Source organism: Chrysoperla carnea, chromosome 5 (assembly GCF_905475395.1).
Source record: "Chrysoperla carnea chromosome 5, inChrCarn1.1, whole genome shotgun sequence".
In the NCBI taxonomy this organism is placed as follows: Eukaryota; Metazoa; Arthropoda; class Insecta; order Neuroptera; family Chrysopidae; genus Chrysoperla; species Chrysoperla carnea.
In genome coordinates this window covers 35,609,650-35,631,005 of record NC_058341.1, presented here as the reverse complement: position 1 = coordinate 35,631,005, position 21,356 = coordinate 35,609,650, and the positions used below count along the sequence as shown (strand labels likewise).

The 21,356-nt window shown below is 28.1% G+C and overlaps 2 protein-coding genes across 3 annotated transcripts in view; one reads left to right on the top strand and one right to left on the bottom strand.

Annotated features, from left to right (window-relative positions):
• LOC123299724 (unconventional myosin-XVIIIa) overlaps nt 1-21,356 on the bottom strand; it is a 274,559-nt gene that overhangs the window by 168,340 nt on the left and 84,863 nt on the right. For both annotated transcript variants that reach the window (XM_044882037.1, XM_044882038.1), the window contains one exon: nt 13,030-13,164. In XM_044882037.1, the coding sequence (XP_044737972.1) occupies nt 13,030-13,164 (135 nt within the window). The remainder of the gene's footprint in view (nt 1-13,029; nt 13,165-21,356) is intronic.
• Nucleotides 13,342-15,087, top strand: LOC123299725 (interleukin enhancer-binding factor 2 homolog). Its single transcript, XM_044882041.1, has 3 exons — nt 13,342-13,449; nt 13,638-13,930; nt 14,000-15,087. The coding sequence occupies exons 2-3, from the start codon at nt 13,640-13,642 to the stop codon at nt 14,888-14,890; spliced, it is 1,182 nt and encodes a 393-aa protein (XP_044737976.1). The 5' UTR covers nt 13,342-13,449; nt 13,638-13,639; the 3' UTR covers nt 14,891-15,087.

Here is a 21,356-nt window from a genome sequence, read left to right as displayed (position 1 = left end):
TCTTTGAAAATATTTAAATTTGAAAAAATATTATACTATAAAATAGTTTATTATCAAAACTGTCAAAATTAATTACCTCCAGCACTAAATCCTTTTTTATAATTTGCCACGATAAATAACGGATTGTCAGATAAATTATTAATTATGGAATTTTATTGCAAACGCCTATAATTTATGCATTAACAAAAATTTGCTGAATCACTACCCAAAATTATATCCAATCTATGGCTTTTTTTTAGATAATTAAATAATAATTTATGGTTTTTATATGTATTGACAGTGATATCCACTCCCCCTGTACATTTGCAAAATTCATTGAACTTAAATAGACTTTGAAATAGCTTTTTCGATTATTTTTTTTTGATATCTGGCTTGTTTTTCAGTGATTCACAGTCCGCATAAAAATCAGTTATATTTCGATAATTTTAATCGTTCCAGACGATTTATTTTTAAAGAATACCACACATTTTATATGAAAATATTGGCACATTGTCTGATCAACAATATCAAATCAACCTATCGATTGATTATAGTATCTACTATATTGCACAGTAACTGACTGCCTAAAAGACATCGAATTTTGAGGTATTATATGTGAAAAGTACGGTCCGAAATTCGATGATGTGCATAGTTTATTGCCGTTGCCCGACCTACTATTAAATATTGCAAAATAAGCAATATCTATACCTATTGTAAAACAATCAATAACTTTACTTAATTGTAGTACTAATTATACCTAAAATAATGAACCGAAAGAAGAAAAAGATAAGAGAAGAGAAAACGATCACAGCACAAAATGAAATGACGTTGTGGACGTCGAAAATATGGAGGCAGAGAAGTTTTTCCACCAGTAAGCATTAATAATTGGAATCGACATAAGCTTCAAAACTGAATTTTTTTAAGAATCCTCGAACATTTTATCACTACCAGTATAATCTTATCTGGAAGACTTCTTTTGTTTTTCTAATTTTGAATATGGAAAAAGAAAATTTGAAGCCCGAGATCTTTTATTTTATAATTTGTTTGAGGTAAAGTGGCCTTGGTTATTTTGGACAGTCCATTTTAAATTTTGGAACAAGAAGTTGGACTAGCTCACACAAAGCAAAGTATCTAAAATCTTCTTACTCCTTATTAATTTTGTACTCTACGGAACAAAATAATGGAACAGTTTTCTATATTTGGTGAAGGTGCAAGTACATATTTAAATAAATATATATCTATTTTTGAAAGAGGGTAAATTCACTTGAAATCCTGAAAAATTAACATCTAACTCAAGATCACAAAATAACTAACACAAAAACATGATTTAAGTCAAACATTTCATAAATCACATGATTAATGGAAAAATTACCAAAGGGAAAACGTAATTAATCCTCAATTAAATATCAGACTTTAATTTTAAATAATAACATATCATTTATAAAACAATTATCACGTGTAATCAGTAATCAGTTTCTCCCCAGGCAAATATTACGTCAGACCTGCACTCCCAAAGACGTGATAGTATTTTCTTCGTTGGAAATTAGATTCCTTTTATCTTAATATGTCGAAATTTTACTCCTTTGTGGAAAAGAGTACTTTTGATTTAGTCATTTAGAACAAGTTGATCATTTTGTGGGCGTGCAGGCAAATCCCTCAGAAATTGAAAAAAATAAAATATTTTTCTTAAAATCGAATATGGCATTTTTAGTTTTCCAAGAACTTTTATTTCAAAAACTAAGCTTCTAGAGAAAAAATCACAAGAGTGTTTTTTTGCTTAAAACTGAAAACAATGGTCAAAATTCATCATCAGTACATAAGCAATAGCTTAACATTTCTTTAGACCATTCACTAAGAAATTTCAGTGTAATAAGATTTAAGCTAGGATTTTCTCAGAGACTCGTTACTTAACGGCCCTAATTTAATAGTAACGCATTGAATGTAAACGTAAATAGAGATAAAGCATTTACAAAATTTTTGTTGCTAATTAAAACCGTTTTAATTGACAAGAAAATATCATTTGTCAGTGTGATACTTCTTGTTTACTTCTTTGTTCAATGAGTTGCTCTTATATTACGGCCGTTAAAAAGCACCACCGGACTCCCAGCAAACAAAAAATTTAGATATTTATAACATTTAACTCAAGTAACGTATAATTTTAATTGCTTTAAAGAAAAATTGAAGAAGATTGAAAGTCTTCATAAATCACATGATTAATGGAAAACTTACAGAATGAAAAAACAAATAATCCCCAATTAAATATCAAACTTAAATCTTAAAAAATAAAAACGACACACAATCATTTATAAAACAATAATAATTAAATGTATTCACTAATTACACATAATTAAAATGACACTCTATATGATAACAATAAGGTGATTTTATAGAAACAAACAGTATTGTTACACGAGATTTTTAAATTAAATATTGACACTCGCACCGAGATCTCGCGTTAATCAACACAACAAACACATCAGAACAACAGAATGCATACAATTAACAAACTTTAGATGGGTACCAACTAACTACCTATTCCACTCAACAGTTGATTTCAAACTGCCTTGGTATTGTATTCATGTAGTGTGTATATGGATATATGGAGATATTGAATATAATTTTGTTTTGCTGGAGGAATCACCTCCAGTGTTCTTGAACATTGTTTCTGTCTATCCTCTGTAGCGTGGATGCACTAGATACAGAATGATCAAAAATAATAAATCCAAAAATTCATCTCCAAAATTTGCATTTTCGATATAGACAAATTGAATAATTAATAGCCCGACGGACGGTGCTTTGCCTCTTTCAAGAAAATATTCTGATTGTCAAATGATAAATATAAGTTAAGACTCAAGAAGTTCGTCTAAAAACTTTATTTTCTCATGTTATTGATATTTTGAAGGATTTTTCATATCTCGTAAAAATAGTGGGAATTATCATAGTATTTTTGAGAATTATTTCGCTGATACGATATGCTTCATTATCATCTTTCATAGTCGCATAAAGTATAAATAAATATCATTATTATAGATGCGGTAAAAAAAATGGTGGAAGCGCAATTAAATTATGCAGGATATATTCCTTATTAAGGTCTCTGCATTTATATGCGCTCCCACCATTATTTTACAATTATTGGAATAAAAAATATGTTACTTTTTACAACTATCGAATTTTTTAAGAATTCAAACTGTTCATGAAATAAGTTGTTAGTTAAAGTTTCATGAAGTTAGTTGTAAGAGAACTGCAGATTTACGAAGAGTCATGCGTTTTATTTTAAACATCAGTATACATGGTGTAATGGTTTTTCTTTCCTTCACCACACTTATTTGTCTATTAAGAAGGTAGCTTCTCTTGGTTGCTGTTTTAAGATATGAATAGGTATTTACAGTTTTAATAGAAGCTAAACAAAGTTTTATATATTTCAAAATATTAAGACAAATTGTTTTTTTAGCCCGTAATCAAAAATCAAAAAATACTTTTGAGATACCAAGTATGTAGATACTGAGCACTTTAAACAGTTGTTATATTATTCAACATTTTATTGTTGCAATGTATCAAAAATTTATAATATTTTAAAAAATCCATGTATGGATGAGAAAATATCCAGCTTTAAGTCGGTATAGTGTTCTGTTTTAATCCCTAGAAAGAATTATCTTTACAAGTACAACTAACTACATAACTCACAAATATATTGAGCATATCTAAACATTGGTGGTCTAAATATAAATAAAAACTTTAAATAAGTTTGTCAAACTTTAAATAAATTAAATTTATCGAAATAATTCTAACAGTTTTGTGTTGTCCTATAAAAAGCGAATAATACAATTTTTTGCAGTTGAAAAAGTTGGAGTTGACAAATTGTACCTAAGACTTATTTTTAATACTAATTTGATTCCGAACTGAAGGATAAATTATTTCAATACCGCCTTAGATAAATGTGGTACTAAATCTATAAAAGATATCTACAATCAGTTAATAGATGACCTTATTTTTATCTAATTGTTTAGGAATCAATAAAATTATAAATATCCATTAATTACAATATTAATGAAGAATTTTAAGCAATAAAATTGGAAATCGAAGCTCATAAAAAATAATTTCGACGATTTTTTGTATTTATTTTAGTTGTCACTTATAGTTATAATCTGACACTTACCGTTTATACTGTCTTAGCACCAATTTGAATAAACGGTATATTAAAAATTAATAATCTATAATTCTATACAATTAAATATTGAAAAGATTAAAAGAATAATTGTAATTAATTTAAAACATACTAACATAAATTTAAAATATTATAGTAAATGATTACTCTGTCAAATTTGAAAAATAAAATCGAGGACCTTTGCAAAAAAAAACGTTTTCGACAATTTCATTATAGCTTCGCTGATTTTGAAAGATATGTCAAAACTACGATATTTTATGGAAAATTTGAGAAGCTACAGCTTTAGAACCCTTTTAAATTTTTAATTGATAATTTTAAGCCCAAAGGTTAGCTGGCTCATTTTAATAATTTTATCAGTGCTGCCTCATGTATTAATTAATTTCTACACAAACAATGAAAAACCATTGACCTACAAGAATGACGCAAAACGCAGATTGTGAGTTTCTAGTTCATCGATACCCTCAAACAATGACCTCTCTCATCACAAAAAACAAGAAATCATGCAAGAAAAGAGTATGCAGTTATATCTAAACTAGGAAACATAACAATATTAAAATACCCATTTTTATTCACATTCTAAAAAAAGCCTGACGTAATCTTTGTGATACGGTTTAGTACACTTGACTTTTTTTTACATGAATGGGTGTTAAGTTTGCACCAAAGTAATCCGCCAACGCAGAATTTTTCTATTGCATTCATAAAAATAATTTTTTTACTACACATAGACGCCTCCACATTTGATATTAAATCAATCAATTCATATTTAATTAGTTAGTTTTAAGGTTATGGTTTAATTATACATGTTTATTATGAATAAAAGTGACGATATAGGAATTAGTTCTTTTATATGAATACGCAACTTTATTGGTTCTTTTATTTCAATACACGAATTTATTTTTCGTATCTATATAATAATAATAATAATAATAATGTGGTTTAATTTCCCATTCTGTGGCATATGCCTTATAACAGAGTCCACCCACATCATTATGTGTTATCTATATTTATTTAACTACATCGGTATATATACAACTACATTTTATGATGTGGGTGGAATCGGTTACTTCGTTCTTATCCAAGCGACGACAATGTGATCAATTCTGCAACCCCATTAATTATAATCTGTTCACACTACCGCTGCCTTGATTCGAACCCGCAACCTCCCAGTCAGTAGCCAAAAGGTCAAAGAATAACGCCTTAGACCACGGTGCCGGTTGTATTTTGAAGCACCGATGGTATACAATTAAGAGGAATCAAATAAAAGTTTCAAATTTTTTTATAATTTTTATCTCTTGTAATTTTTTTCCATTTTTTTATAAAGCTAAAACGTTTTAATAAAAATTTATCTGCATAGTACATCATTTTATTATACCAAGAAATTATTGTAAATTAAAAACATATATTATTGTTAAAAAAATAAAATAAATTGTTAAACAGCTTTGTGAGATATTTCTCGTTAAAATCATAATTGATTTTACTAGTAAAACTATATCCGTTAAAGGAAATTCTTTTACAAATTATTTTAAAATCATGTTTAAATAATAAAATTAATTATTCAATAAAAAAAAATTTGCATTTATAATATCACTCAACAGAAAAATATTTATGTCCTACAAAGTTCACCAATACAACAAATATTATACAACTTTATAGTTTTACTTTTGAAAACAAGTAAAATTTACAAAATTGAAAAAACTCCCGACAAATTTTTCGCTTACGGAACCCTAAACTCGCATTTAAAACATATCTAAGAACACTCTCTAATAATATTACCCTTTTCCTTGAAATCTTTTTCAAACTGAGCCGATTTTTAGTTTTTTCGGGTACGGAATCAATTCCCTCAATTCTCACTTGAGACATAGCTAAGTACACTCTCCATTAAATTACCTTTCAAACAAAACCAAAAAAATCAGTTCATCCGTTTAGGCGCTACGACAGACCACAGACAGACAGACACACACACATAGCGGTCAAACTTATAACACCCCTTTTTTTTTAGTTCGGGGGTCAATATTTTTAGATGCATTTTTTAGAAAGAATTTACCAAAAACTGTAATTTTCATTTAGTGGCAACATAAATATAGTTTAAATAACTTATTGAAATGTCACACCGAGAAGAACCTAAGTATTTTGAAAAGTGAAAAAACGCTGAAGTAAATGTCTTAAATCTAGTCGACTTTGAAGAAAACGATTGAATAAAGATTCTGTTATTAAATAATCCCCGGTTATTTCTTGACAGAGAAACATTTACACTTATTAATGTAAACAAATGGATGCAATATTTTTCGCTTTAAGAATTTACATTTTCTTAAAAATCAAAGTAAACTGATTAAAACATTCAAGTGAAAACTAATTATGTGCCTTAAGTGTGGAGACAGACATACACAATTAACTAGTCTTATTTAAAAATTGCACTTAGAAACATAATAAAATTGAAAATAAAATCAATTAAATACATATTATATTTTAAAATTAATTAATTGTTTTAATTTAAAGATATTTAAAATGTAATTTATATGATTAAAAATTCATGGAAAAGGATGGGTCTCATTTTATAATTATATTTTTAATTTCTAAGAATTATAGTGGTGTTTATGTAAGACCTATGTCTTTATATAGCAGCTATTTGTTCAAATAGTAATTTTGTTTTCGAAATTATTTTCATAAAATCCATATATGTAGTTTTAGAGGCATCATTTTATTATAAGTTCTTTTTTTAATTTATACTTCGTATATAATAAAATCATTATTGCTGCGCTGGGCAAGTCGATAAATTGGAAAATTGGCAAGAAGATTTTTATACTGGACAAAAATAATATTAATTTAGTAGTTCAAACTTTACAGAAAAAAATGCAACAGGAAAAAAGTAAATATTTATATTTAGGAATAATCATGATAAAAGACAAACGTATTCCAGATGTAATTTGATATCTACAAAATTAATTTTTAATAAAAAATACAATTCTTTTTTAAGGTAGTTTTCTCGAGACATCTGATTAATAAAGATATTTTATATTATTTACTTTCATTCATAGTACATTTATCCAAGGCACATACAAACATAATACGCACACACAAACATTAGAAGATAATTTTACTTTTAATTGATCAATAGACTTTGCATTTGTAAAAATGCTTCAATTCAAAAGTTTGTAAAAAGTTGCATTTTTGTTTTTTTCGACAAGAGTTTGTTTTGCTTTTGTTCGTTCGCTTAGTGAAAAACCGGCATTATTGATCGAATGCAAGATCAAGGAAATCCATAGTTACATATTACTTTGGTTACGCTAACAAACAGTTACGCTCAGAAAGTAGTTTTCAAGACGTCAATCAAGTTATTGTTATTTCTTCTCCACATTTCAGCATTCAAATTTAAGAGCAACCTCCTGCAAATGCAATAATTAAATACATAGCTAACACACAAAGTTCTCTCTTAACAACTTTTTACAAAATAATTTAAATATCAGATGACATAGAAAATCGATTAAATTAGAAAAAAAATTATAAGTAGATACGATTATTTAATTTCCTATTCCCTAACGATCATATCTTATCTGGATTGATTAATAACAGTGTGTTTTTTCAAAAAAAGGGCACAAACACTTAAGATCCGATGCAAATAATATTTATAATATATGATGGCGTAGCGAATGAACTACCTTATTTTTAGATTAAAACAATGTAAAATATTTATAAAAAAACATAAATATGTAATTATGTTGTTAAAAATACAGATTGAATATTATTGAACTAATTATAAATGAATATATTATACCTGTCAATTCTATTTATTAAAAAATATTGAATAATATTATTTGATATGTAAAATGTCCTTGATAACTCCAACGGATTTTCTACTTATTATATGATGTACAAATAAATTACTAAACAATTCCGTTTTATAATTTTGGTACCTACCATGTGTTTATACTACACGAAATCATAGCATTTTAATATCCCGTCGAAACACGTGGAAAATCAATCCAAGGGTATCGTAATAATTGAAGTAAAAACAATTTCGTTGGAATCATCGAATTTTTGAGAGGACACCGTTTATGGCTCTCATAGTATCTACTTTCATACTTACGATTGTCAGAACACTACCAAAATACTTCTTTTTTATAAAACACTATGTATAAGTTAAAATTTAAAAAAATGATTTATTTAAGGATTTAAAAAATTTCATATGTGGCTGACAAAATATTTTATTGAATTCAAACCAACATTGTCTCGCAAAAAAATTTATACAATATTTCACAACATTTTATTGTTGTTATTTAACAAAAAGGCTTGGCTAACGAATTTTTTTAAATATATTTATTTATAATACTTAATTAGCATATCGTTAGTAAAGATTAGATGAAACAAGTGGATAGAATTTTGAACTTTTATGAATAATTATTATGAAAAAACCGGTTAAGTGTGAACTATTGAGTGCCATGGGTATGTTTGAACAACATTCTGTAGGCATAATTCGTAGTTGAAGAATCTTTAATAATTTAGGTAATCACTGATAAGGTAATTAAATAAGAAAGAATCTGCCAAAAAATAAGTAGCTCCATTTAAACAAACAGAAATTTATACAAATAAATTCAATCCCCCCTCCACTATATGTAAAGACGGTTAAAATTAAAACATCTATCGTCTTTTTTAAGATAATTAATTATAATATGCATAATCATACAATTAATCAGCTGTACTGTGATCATTGATAAATAATATGAGACATTTAATAATAAATAAACATAGATTTTTAAACGACCCACACCTAAACTTTCACCTTAAATTATTATATGATATATTGACTTTATGCGAAATAAATACCTATCTATATACACTAAAAGGTCACAATTATTCATCATTTTTAAGTAAGTTTTAATATTTAATATCTAGCGGTTTAACGAACAAAAATTTAACTAAAGTTTTCAAAATAATTAACTGACAGAATTTCAAATCACCTATCTCAGCGGTGTTGTACTTGATATTTAAAATAATTTTCATCGCGAGTAAGATTTTTCTCAAAATTAAAATTTTAATAATCGTTTGTAAAATAATTAACTGCATTGCAAACAAGTTCTAAATTACTAGGTTGTATACATTTAAAAAGCCAAAAGTTGTATATAATTATTATACACAATGTTCGATTTACATCTAGGCATATAACTATCACGAGTATGACAGAATACATGCGTTAAGCAATGCATATAAGTTAGAGGTATTTTATACATGTGTTGACCCCCACTCTCTGGAGGCACACAACAGAAGAACTGTCGTACAGCTTAAGGGACATCGAGGCCACAATACAAGTCACTTTTGCAATTTCATATAACACCTATAATACCTCTTACTTAGATGCATTGGTTAACGCATGTACTCTGTCATACTCGTGATATTTATATGCCTAGATGTAAATCGAACATTGTGTATATAAAAATTATGTTATAGTATATTTAAAAGGCCGACTGTTACAATTTGATTAAATAATACGAAGCTCGCTATTTGTCTCGACGAAACTGTATTACAAGAATATTGACAAAAAAGATTGGACTTTTAACTGAGAATACAGCTACAATTGCTACTTAGATCTAAATATCAAAACAGAAATCATACCAAAATTCATACAAAAAGCATATTTCTAGGAGTTCTAACAGAACGTTCAACAAGAATATATGTTCAAAAGAAATGTGTATTAAAAACTTGACCACTTCACGAAGTTATTCTTCAGGAAGTATGAGGATTACTTTTGATTCACCTTGTAAATCATACTCTTGAATAATGTTTATTAAGAAACTAAATAAAAATAAATCATAGTTTTGACAAAATAAAAAAATATTTATTGTAAAATACTGATTGTAAGTAAATAGGTGTTACACAAAAATAAATGTGTGGGATTTGTTGATTTCCATACAGGAAATATCTATGAAATGAAACAAAAATATGTATTCCAATATTTTTTCGAAACAAAGTTGAAAATACCCACAATAGAATTGTACAGGATGTCAACAGGATCAATTTTTGTGCATTTGCGAATTGCAATAACGGTTGTCAGACTTCACCACTTTTTTTTCGTAAAATATCACTTTTATCGTTTTCAAAAATATTTTTAATTTTGAAAAAGCGCGATTTGTTTGGTGTTTTCCCAACTTTAACCCTGCACCTAATCTTATGGGATATCGAACAAATTTGCTAATATTGCGAGATTTTGTAAATCTTGGCATCCTGATCAATAGCCTCAATGGGCACGGCGGTCCAAATTCATACGTTTTTGAGTTATTTACGCTGGAATGTCAATAATCACTGTTTGTTTTAACTTAGTGTATGATTTCCGCAAGGGTAAAAATATATACTTTTACACAGTGATTATTCACATTTTAATCAAAAAAGCATACATTTATGTCGTCCTCATCAAGACGCAGATCTTCAAAATGGCAATAAGATCAAATTTGACAGAGACCCCAATTCCTTAAGATTAGATTTCATCTAAGTTTCAAGGCAAAAAATAAATACCTACGCTTTTCAAATGAACTTCTTCAAAATATTGTACGATACATTAAAAAATGGATTTTCTGAGTAAGAAGAAATTGATTGACATACCATACTGATACTGCGACTGCAACGTTCGTTTACTTAAAATGATAACACGAAAATTTGATTCATTTTGGTATTGAACGACGAGTTTTTGAAGTATTAATCGATATTTCCCGAGAAAAGGCCAATTGTATACGTTTTTAAGCGAAAAAACTACGATTCTAATAGTCAAATAAACCTGGTTTTTACTTCATTTTTGGGCAAAAAACTCTGGAAAACTATTTATCTAAATTTCCGATTTTCTCTATATCGGAGGCAACCAAAATCCCAGTATTTTTGCATTTTTTTAAGGTCTTTTGAAAAGAAAGTCAAAAAAGCCAAATATTTTTTTGTTTTGGAATTGGATGTAACTATTAGAAAAACAGACTGATTTTGATCCAAAATCGCGTAGATAACGACTGGAGTAAGATTTCGGCTACATATACTAGTATTACTTTCCAATTATCTAAAATACTTGACTTATTTCCCTTTGCAGCGAAAAACATTTTCTTGAATGCCTGTCTCTAGATCCACAATTCATGATAGCATAGCTTTTCTTGCCACTTGCACTCAACTCTCCTCAATGCTAATTGAAATTGAGGACCATGTTCTCTCAAGCATTTTTCCTGCAAGCAATTTTGTTAAGCAAGACATGCTCTCTCAAGAAGAAGGCATATTCACTATGTAGGATCACCTAATGTTTGAACTATATGTTCAAATAGATATGGAGGTGTTCGATTTGTTGGTGAAAATATTATTAAGGTCTCTTATTTCATTTCAAGTCTAATCTTTGTTATTTATTACCATCAATAAAATACATATCACACCTTTATGTTATTATTTAAATGTCAGTTATGTTTAAATAATAAGAGTGCAATAAATATATTTTTACTCTGCATTATAATATAATCACTAAATAAATAATTTTTGAACATATTTGGACCAGGCGCGCAAAAAAACTATTTATTTCCGAGCAATAATCAGTGCTGGTGCGCTTCTTCATCCTTATAAACATATTATTTTCAAATTAAATAACTTTCATTGAAAATTATTTACGAAGTTTTCTATTATATTTTACCAAGTGTTTGTATCATTCATGATAGAAAAGTTAAAAATGAGACACCATTTTGGGGTAATTAATCTAGCATATAATCGAAAAAAAAAGTTACTTGATACAAAAGATACATCTTTTGTTCTATTTTTAACGAGTCTTGAAACGATACATGCAACAAAATACATTGGGAGACATTTCCGAGGTTTACGAAGATAAAAATTGTTAGTCCCTAATAAAGAACATTTTCTTTTCCTCAATATAATAGTTTTTATTTACAAGAATTTTTAGAGAACAATTATCCTGATTTCTTTTAGATATTTAGTTTGGCAGTTATTGGAAACGACACAATTTTTTATTTTGAAGCGTATGTCTGACGATGCAGTAATTGATAATTTATTCATTTCTTAATTGAACGAATGATGGAGTAGTTAGTTCTAAGTGTTTCCGAAATTGAAAAAATCAAGCATATCGAGATTATAAAGATCATGCTTTTAACAATTAATCAAAGACTCTAAAAACTTTTTCTCTTGAATGAAAGAAAGACAAATAAAAATTTTGTCACAAAATATTAAACAGTCCACAAAATATTAATCAAACAATAACTACTGAATGAAATGAATGAAAAACAATACAAAATGAATTCAAATCACTTTTTGTAAACATTTGTACCAAAAATGCTAGTGCCTGAATTAAAAATTGCGCTGATGAGCCGTATCTCGATATCTTTTTCGGAGCTTATGTTTCAAAAATTTACAAGAAAAATATTTAATAAATAACTATGTTTACAAGAATAAAATATCTTTCAAGTTTAAATTTATATTAAAGTATATACTATATACATAACGTTAATGTAATAACAATAGCCTATACGACGGTATGTTTTGTTAAAAATAATACAACTATATAAGTATTTTGTAAATCAAAAAATTGTAATTGGTAAGAAAGATCATTATATTTAGACTGTTTCTATTTCTTAATAGACTTGAAGATAAATAGATCTAATTGAAGATAATTAGATAAAATTCCTCCTTAATTGTAAGTAAATGATGTACTTTATCTACAATTTAGACAATTTATTAAATACTGACAAAAATAGTTGTGTTTACTACACCGGAACGGTGATTATTCAGGTAATGAGACGCGAATATTAGTTTACTTAAGATATAGTAAAAATATATTTTATTTATGTATTTATAAAAGGAAGCCAAAAAATATAATTTAATTGCACATTAATCATAAATTTATCGAGGTGTGGTAATTCACTTACCGTAGTTTGTTTAAATCGTCGACTACCAGAACGTCGAAGTGTTCCACATCGAATATTACTATCGTCTAATTCAACATGACGACCATCGACTCCCGAACGTCGACTTAATTCTGATAATTCTGCTACTGGTTGTACCTAAAATGAAAAGAAAAGAAATATTAGACTAAATAAAATTTATTTAAAAAAATACTACAGTAATGTTGTTAAATTTGAATGTAGTTTTATAAAATACGAATAGATGTCACACTAGGTACGTTGCACATACATATTCTAAAATCCCTCTATGAAATTTAAAATGAACTACAATCGACACATTGATAATTCCGGTTGCCGTTCAACTACAGCGTTGAATGTGATTGAAGACAAACGAGACTCCATTATTGTATATCGGCGTTGTTTTTTACTTATAAGTGAAAAAAGGTAGGAATTGTGATTAAATTTGCTACATTTAAGTGATTAAAACCAATTTTTGTTATGTAATTATATTTTAGTTGTATATGAATTAGTAAATCACGTAAATTTTACAACTAAAAACCGGCATAACCTAATATTTTTTTGTAAAATGAAGTGTTATATTTAGTATTATAATTTATATTTTTCGATTTTAGATATGGCTCGTGGAAGTGGTAGAAATATGGGACGGGGTGGACGAATGAATCGTGGTCAATATAAACCAAAACCTTATGTACCTCGACATCCGTTTGATTTGACATTATGTGAAGCTAATTTTCCAAAATGTCGACCACAACCAGACGAATCCGCATTTACTCAAGCTTTGTTAAAACGTAATGCTGATTTAACACCAACAGCAGCTGAACAGACAGCGATATTAAATTTAGTCACAAAAATTCAACAAGTTTTTGATAACTTGGTCGTAGCTCCAGGAAATTTCAATGCTTGTGTAAGTAATAATAAAAAACATTTCATTTGATGACGTCATTTTTAAAAATTATTTATTTTAAATTTGTAGCAATTAGAACAAGTGCGTCAAGTTGGATCCTTCAAGAAAGGTACCATGGTCACCGGCCATAATGTCGCTGATATTGTCGTAATCTTAAAAACACTACCAACAAAAGAAGCTGTTGAAGCTTTGGGTCATAAAATCCAAGAAGATTTACGCGTACTTTTAAAAAATGAACCAACAACAAAACCCGAAACCATTCTTCATACGGTTACCGAACGTGGTCTCGAAATTCGTAATAGTGCAGCTTGTGTTCAAGTATTAATTACAACTGTGCCCGCAAATTTACGTAAATTAGATCCAGAATTGCATCTAGATCAGAAAGTTATGCAAGGGCATTTAGCAGCAATTCGTCACAGTTGTTGGTTTGAAGAAAATGCACATCATTCTTCCATAAAAGTATTAATTCGATTATTACGTGATTTACGAAACCGTTTCGATGGATTTGCACCCATGACTCCATGGATGCTAGATTTATTAGCTCATAACGCAATTATGAATAATCCAAGCCGACAAGCTTTACCCATTAACGCAGCATTCCGTAGAGTATTCCAATTATTGTCATCCGGTTTATTCTTGCCAGGATCGGCTGGTATTTCTGATCCTTGCGAACCAGGAAATTTACGAGTTCACACAGCCATGACCTTAGAACAACAAGACGTATGTTGTCTAACAGCTCAAACATTATTACGAATCTTGAGTCACGGCGGTTATAAACATATTTTGGGTCTAGAAGGTAATTCTATGATTGCTAAGGAAATGTCAGTTTGGGATGGCGTTGTTGTCTCACCTTTAGATAAAGCTTATGAAAAACCTCCAGAAAAGAAAGAGGGCGAAGAGGAAGTTGATGAAGAAATGGAAGCAGATCCAGTTGATGAAAGCATGGAAACAACGGAGTAATTTCATTTTTTCTATTATGTATTGCCTAAGTTTATGTATTTTATTTAATTAATAATAAGATAATTTTTTTTAGTTTTTATTTTTATTGGAAGTAGACTCCGAAAAATTTAAATGTATTTTGTGTAGTAATTGTGTATGAATGTACAGAAGTCAATTTATAAACCATTTTTCTTTAATAAAAAAATTTTTATTTAGAATTTTTTAGTTATTATTATTTTCATTTCACAAAATTATTTCTTGCATACTTGTATCCTACTATATTTCATTCATTTCCACCGTAAATTTTAACTTATTTGCCCAACTTTTTTTTTCGACGAAAAGAAAAGTCGAAGATTATAGTTGCATAAAAGTATTCTCACCAAATTTCCAATATAGCGTATCAAGTTCGAGTATTCTAAAACGTAAGATTTTTATTAAAATCCATTTGTTTGATAAATGCTCAATGTGTTTGATTTTATTGTTGGATTAAAATGTGGGTTCCCATTCGTTATTCAGTTTGTATTCGATTCACCGATTTCACCCAAAATCTTGGTCCATTGAGAATCCTGAATGAGCAGGATGCCAATCGATACTTGGAGAAGATTCTTTTTGTCTAATTGTGTTGTTAAAATAATTTCGTAAAGAAAAATGTAAAGTTTTTAGATATAGAATGTGAATTAAAATATAGTTTTATTTATCAGTCATAGATGACACTAGGTTGTTTTTGGCTGAATTTTGATATCTTTCTTTTTAAAATTAATATGATTAAACAAATTATTTTGGTTTTGCCATTGCCACCATGTCAATAAATTCTCTACAACTGAATGAAAATAAAATATGGGCACTTTTTTACATACCATAAAATTTTCATTTCAATTGGACTAAAATTGAGGGCTCTACCGAATGCTTATTATATTGAAATAACGGCTTTTTACAACGTTTTTAATTGTTAATTCAGTTTAATTTTTGTAAAACTAAAAAATAGTTCAAAATAAGGCCCTAGTTCGTATTTTGTTGTTCCCCTAAATCAACAAAAACCCGAAGATGTTCGGATTAAAGACTAGAGCATAGTATTTTTTGTAACAAATTCATAGCGTTTTTGTTATAAAATACAAATTTTTCCCAAAAGTGGTCATCTTTTTACAACAAGTAGTTCGCCCAAAAAATATTTTATCGTTATTAACGCTCTTTTCAAAATGAACTTTGTGAAAATTACAGCTTTATTGCATCCAGTTCTTCAATTTCCACACCTATTGCTTTGGGCACATTATTATCAACTACCCTGCTAAAAAAGTCCAATCGACATTTTTTGGCTACTGCTTCATCCGACCACACCGCATCAGAAATTCTGACCAGATCGGCGCTGTGTAAGTGTGAATTTTTCGGATGATGTGAAGAAAATTTCTGGTAGTGTAAATAAAATGATATTTTTGAGATTCTAATTTTTAAGCACACGATTCTGAATTCATGAGAAGCCAAAGTAAAATATTCTACAGGAATTCACACACCAAGTATTACTTTACGTAAACTAAAAAATATTACATTAAAATTTAATTATTCAGTCAGCGTTGACCTATATTCTTTTTAATTAACCTCAATTTTATTCTTTTCTTTTATCAAATCTAGGTTGTGGTTAGTACATCCTACCGGAAATATTATTACATAGTCTATAGATAAGTCCGAAAAAAGTGTATTTCTCTATTTAAAATCTACTTAGCTGAGTAAAATATTACAATTCTTATTATCTTGTGGTTTTAATATTAAAAGACTGGTTTACATGTAGGGCCGGTTTTGTCTTTATGTTTATTCCAAAATAAAAGTTTATGGACCAATATCAGTCCATTAGTTTCCTTACAAAATGTACCTATCCTGGTTATGAAAAAAGTTCAAACACATCTAGAAAAATCTTTATTATAAATTCTAGAAACATCTATTTAGAACTTAAAAAAACGATATATCTTAATTTGCCGTAATTTCATTAAAACAGAAGAAAAAATTTCACACATACTCAGTATGTACAAGACATTTGAACAATTAATTATGTTAAAAGTGATATTTTTATACCCTGCCCGCCTATCCTGTGAACACGATAGCTCAAAAACAAAAAGAGATATCAAGCTGAAATTTGTATAGCATGCTTAAGACGTAAAAATGAGTTACAATACGTAAATGAGCAACAAATAAACAACTTTTGTTTGAAACATTTTTTCATAAACATAATTGATTACCCGTTAGGGCGCAAATTTGGTACCCCTTTTCTCCAAAACTATAAAATATAGGGAGTTCAAAATTTGCAAGTAGCTTCAGCTAGTGGTTTTGTGAAAGAAAATTATAGAAAAACTTTTGAAAATTTGCCGCCATAATTCTGTTGATTTTTTAAACTTTTCTAATTTAATCAAATATAATGAAAGCACTGACATTCAACACTTGTTATACAGGGTATTTCAACAATTAACTTTGTCAATTGATTGTTTTCACTGTTTTTTTATTACTTTGTGGTTACTTCGTGGCTCTTACATTACATGATTGGCGTCTGAATTAATCTGAATTTAGGACAATGGACAAAAAAACTCACAATTTTTATAACTTAATTCTTTCACAAAACAATTGAGTGTTAATATAAAAAAATAAGTGCAGTAATAAATGAAGAAATTGGTTTAATTTGACGCATTACTGCACTAATAAAATAAAATATAATCATTAATTGACTAATAAGAAGTTAATTCTAATTAAAATGTTATCAAATTGAAAGTAATAAACTCTAAATAACGGTTTTTTTGCAAGTACAACAAAAAGAAACATTCAATTAAAACATTATTAATACATGTCGGAATTAAATTCAGTTTGATTACCATGTTAAAAATTTGATGTGGGTACCTCATGACTTCTTTGTACGCTTGTAAAATAGTCAGAATGAATTCAGAGAAAATCAAAATGGATATTTCTATTGAAATATGAAAATAGAAAATTTTCGATATTGGTTTTACAAAGAAGTATGGAAGGTGCACCATGGACAATTAGATGTTGCAAGAGTTCTAATTCCAAAATTTGTACAAGCTTTTTCGAATGCTTTTTGAGTTAGATATGTGAATAACCGAAAGATTTCGAAATTTTTACATACTAGCAAGAATTAAACAGGTGCGTATCTAGATGATAAAATAGCTCTAATTACATTATAGTCTAAAGGGAAGGATTCACTAGTTGTGCATGATAGTACACTCTGTGTCACGAAAAATGCACGTGTTACATCATTCTAAGTGTTAGAACTATAACATTAGGTGGGAATCACATATAATGTTGTAGTTATAACACTTAGAATGGTTTAAGTTTTGCGTTTAATTTGACTTAAAGGTACCTATCTCTAAATTAAAATAAATGCAAAACCTTAACTGTTCTAAGTGTTATTACTATAACATTAAATGTGATTCACATATACATAGAATGATATAACACGTGCATTCTAAACCCTCGAACCAAAAAAAGAGTCCTGTATCCTTGAAGAAAATTACAAAAGTGGGGAAAAATTTTTTTGTCTCAGATTTAGAAAAAAAATTTTGTAGGGTAATTTTGTCTAAAAATCGTTTTAATTTATTGGGCGAGTAATTTTAGGTATTCCCCAAAACCGTATACGAGGTCCCGGAGCAATTTCTGTTAATATCTCCGAAACTGTCGTTCAGTCGCAAAATGGACTAGATTACGGTTAAGAAGAGTTAAATAAAATAGAAATCCTTTTCCGTAGGGCTACAATAAAAACGCCTTGCTGATCAAAAAAACTGAAAGACACTAGACAGATAGTATGTTATTTGAGCCATATTTTAAGCGGAAACCTAAAAATATTCTTTATGTAAAAAGAATTACAATAAACTCATTTGTTATTCAAACACAAAACTTATTTAATAAATTCATATTTAATATTCAAACCATTTCACTTAGACTGCAGGCAGGCGGACGTTTAGTAGAAATTTCATTACCATCTCTAATGTTTCTTGGAATTATTTTAATATTAAGGCAGGTAAAAACAAAATATTAAAGATTTCTGAATAATGGTTACTGATACCGAAAACCATGTAAAATAAACGTCATCAAAAGACATGTATACTGGATATTTTAATTTGACAGAAAAAATTTTAAAGTTTATTGTTTAGAAAAATAAAGCATATTCCGACTCGATTTATCCTTCTAAGCACAAACATTGGGTATCCGTAACTAGTGTTGCTTCGAGATGAGAGTAGCATGTCTTTTGTATTACTTCAACTTGTAAAAATTTCCATAATTCCCTTGTCTTTGATGGTACCGCAATAAGTAATCATAATCCCGTGTTAGTATATATTGCCTTAATATTTAAATAAAACATTTTGAACACTTTAATGAGTTAAATATGTCACGAAATTTGTAATATTTTATTTCAGATCGTGATTCGTCTGTACATAGTTTCATCATCATATTTATTTTCTATTTATATATATTCCATCAAAACTTGCCACATCAGTGGCCATTACAAGCATTTTTTTCTTTTACCTGTATTATAACACACGTAAAAGGTTACATAATTTCATTAGGTATTTACGTTAAAAATCTTATCTTAAAGTTTTTAGGACATCTAAAGCTATTTTCATCAAACTCATAATCGAAAGTAATTGAAGAAGTAATATCTTTAAATATCTGAAAAATATCTATATAATATTTGAAAAGGGCACTGCAGTTCAATTCAAATTAAACATATTAAATTTTAATAAAATTCGTAAATGGTACGCTCAAAATAATTTTCGTAATTTTATTCATTTATTCCAAGAGTGTACTCCTTAGAAACTCGTTTAAAAAATCGTATCTCTAGTTTACAAGAAAACTCTACTTTGAGATAATTTTGATCCCCCAAAATATATGTCGCTTGTAAAAAAATATGAAATTTATTTTTTTAAATAGGCCAGTAGTACGTTCAAACGAATGGGATTTTCGTAAATTATGGGTTAAAATGGCCCTATACAATGATTTTCATATGATTTGTAAATACAAATTTAATTTTTATTCATATTTATTTAACGAGGTTGTACAATAAAATTCCTTAAAAATTCTGACAAAATTTTTAACAATTAAGGTGTCTGCTTTCCTACAGTATTGTAAATAAGTTTTGGTTTATTGCATGGTACATACATATAAACCAAATACATGCTTTGTAGTCAAATAATGTGTTACTTTTAGATTTACAAAACCACGCAACTACAAAAATATATAATATATTGTGTGCAAATGATGCTTATAAATTTGATAATATACATATCGCTCTTCAATCATCAATACTCTAACTATAGTCGTCTCTTTTCATCAAATGATGGATCTTCGATGAACTCATAATTAAATTAAAATTTTGTTTTTATATATCATCGGTAACGTTATATTTTTATGATATTACATATAAACTACAAGATTGCCTAAATATTTTAGATAGTTTTATCACACTTTCTAGATTTTTTGATATAGAAATATCCAATTGAAAAGGAGAGCCTATATTCATTCATAATTTTTTCAGCCAACTTTGAAGGATAAAATAAAAAGCCCGATGACCTAGAAATTTTTTGTGATTTTTGGAAACTTTGTTAATCAAAAAATGTATTTATAAATAGGATTGTTTCCAATTTCCAATTTTATTTCTACAATCCTAATTATGGAGATCCACAAAGTAAAGCTCTCTACAAACAATTAATGTATTTATAAAGTTTATTGAAATCCCTAGTATTATTCAATCCTTGTATATCTCCCTATTTACCTAGTAAGTATTTAATATAATCTGAAACATATATACCAAAAATTATGTGCCAGCGTATTACTCATAAATACAAACAAGTTTCCACTTGCATTAGCAAAATTTTCTTTTCTAAATAAATGTATTTTCAAAACTGAAATATACCTAAATACTATAATTATTGCAAATTATGACTAATTCCAAGGAGAAAAGTGAAGTTTGTACGCAAATAGTGTTTTAATAAATGAGTAAGTATGCGCTTTTGGTAAACTATCTCCAATTGATTATTATTCGCCTTGGCATTTAATTGATAGGTATGCCAATAGTTTACAGAATGTACATACAGTATGAGTATAACAGAATGGTTCTAAAAAAGTATCATCCTACAAAAGGTTGCAAATTAGTATTTCAAATTAATTTAATTTCCACAGCTTAACTTTCAGTTCTTCAGCTCCATAACTACCATACCTATTTAGATCGTCGGATCTCGAAGATACTTACCCGTACTATCAAATTTAATCACCATTAGGTAAGTGTTTCAAAAAAGTTCTAGAAAAATTAAGAGGTGATTCACATATACAATCTTTTTTAAGTTGACATATATGCTTAAAATTCGATAAATAACCTTTATCTTACGCAGACATTAAACTTGACCTAAATCCGTGCGTTTTTTGTGACACAGAGGCGTACCTATACATGTAGTTTGAGTATAAATATGTCAGTTTCCAATTGTTAGTCAAATTTTAG

Bases quoted from the DNA above. Each gene is read 5' to 3' on its own strand.
- LOC123299725 (XM_044882041.1), top strand. From the start codon at position 13,640: ATGGCTCGTGGAAGTGGTAGAAATATGGGACGGGGTGGACGAATGAAT. The intron at 13,931-13,999 runs GTAAGTAATAAT...TTAAATTTGTAG, and splicing joins CAGGAAATTTCAATGCTTGT to CAATTAGAACAAGTGCGTCA.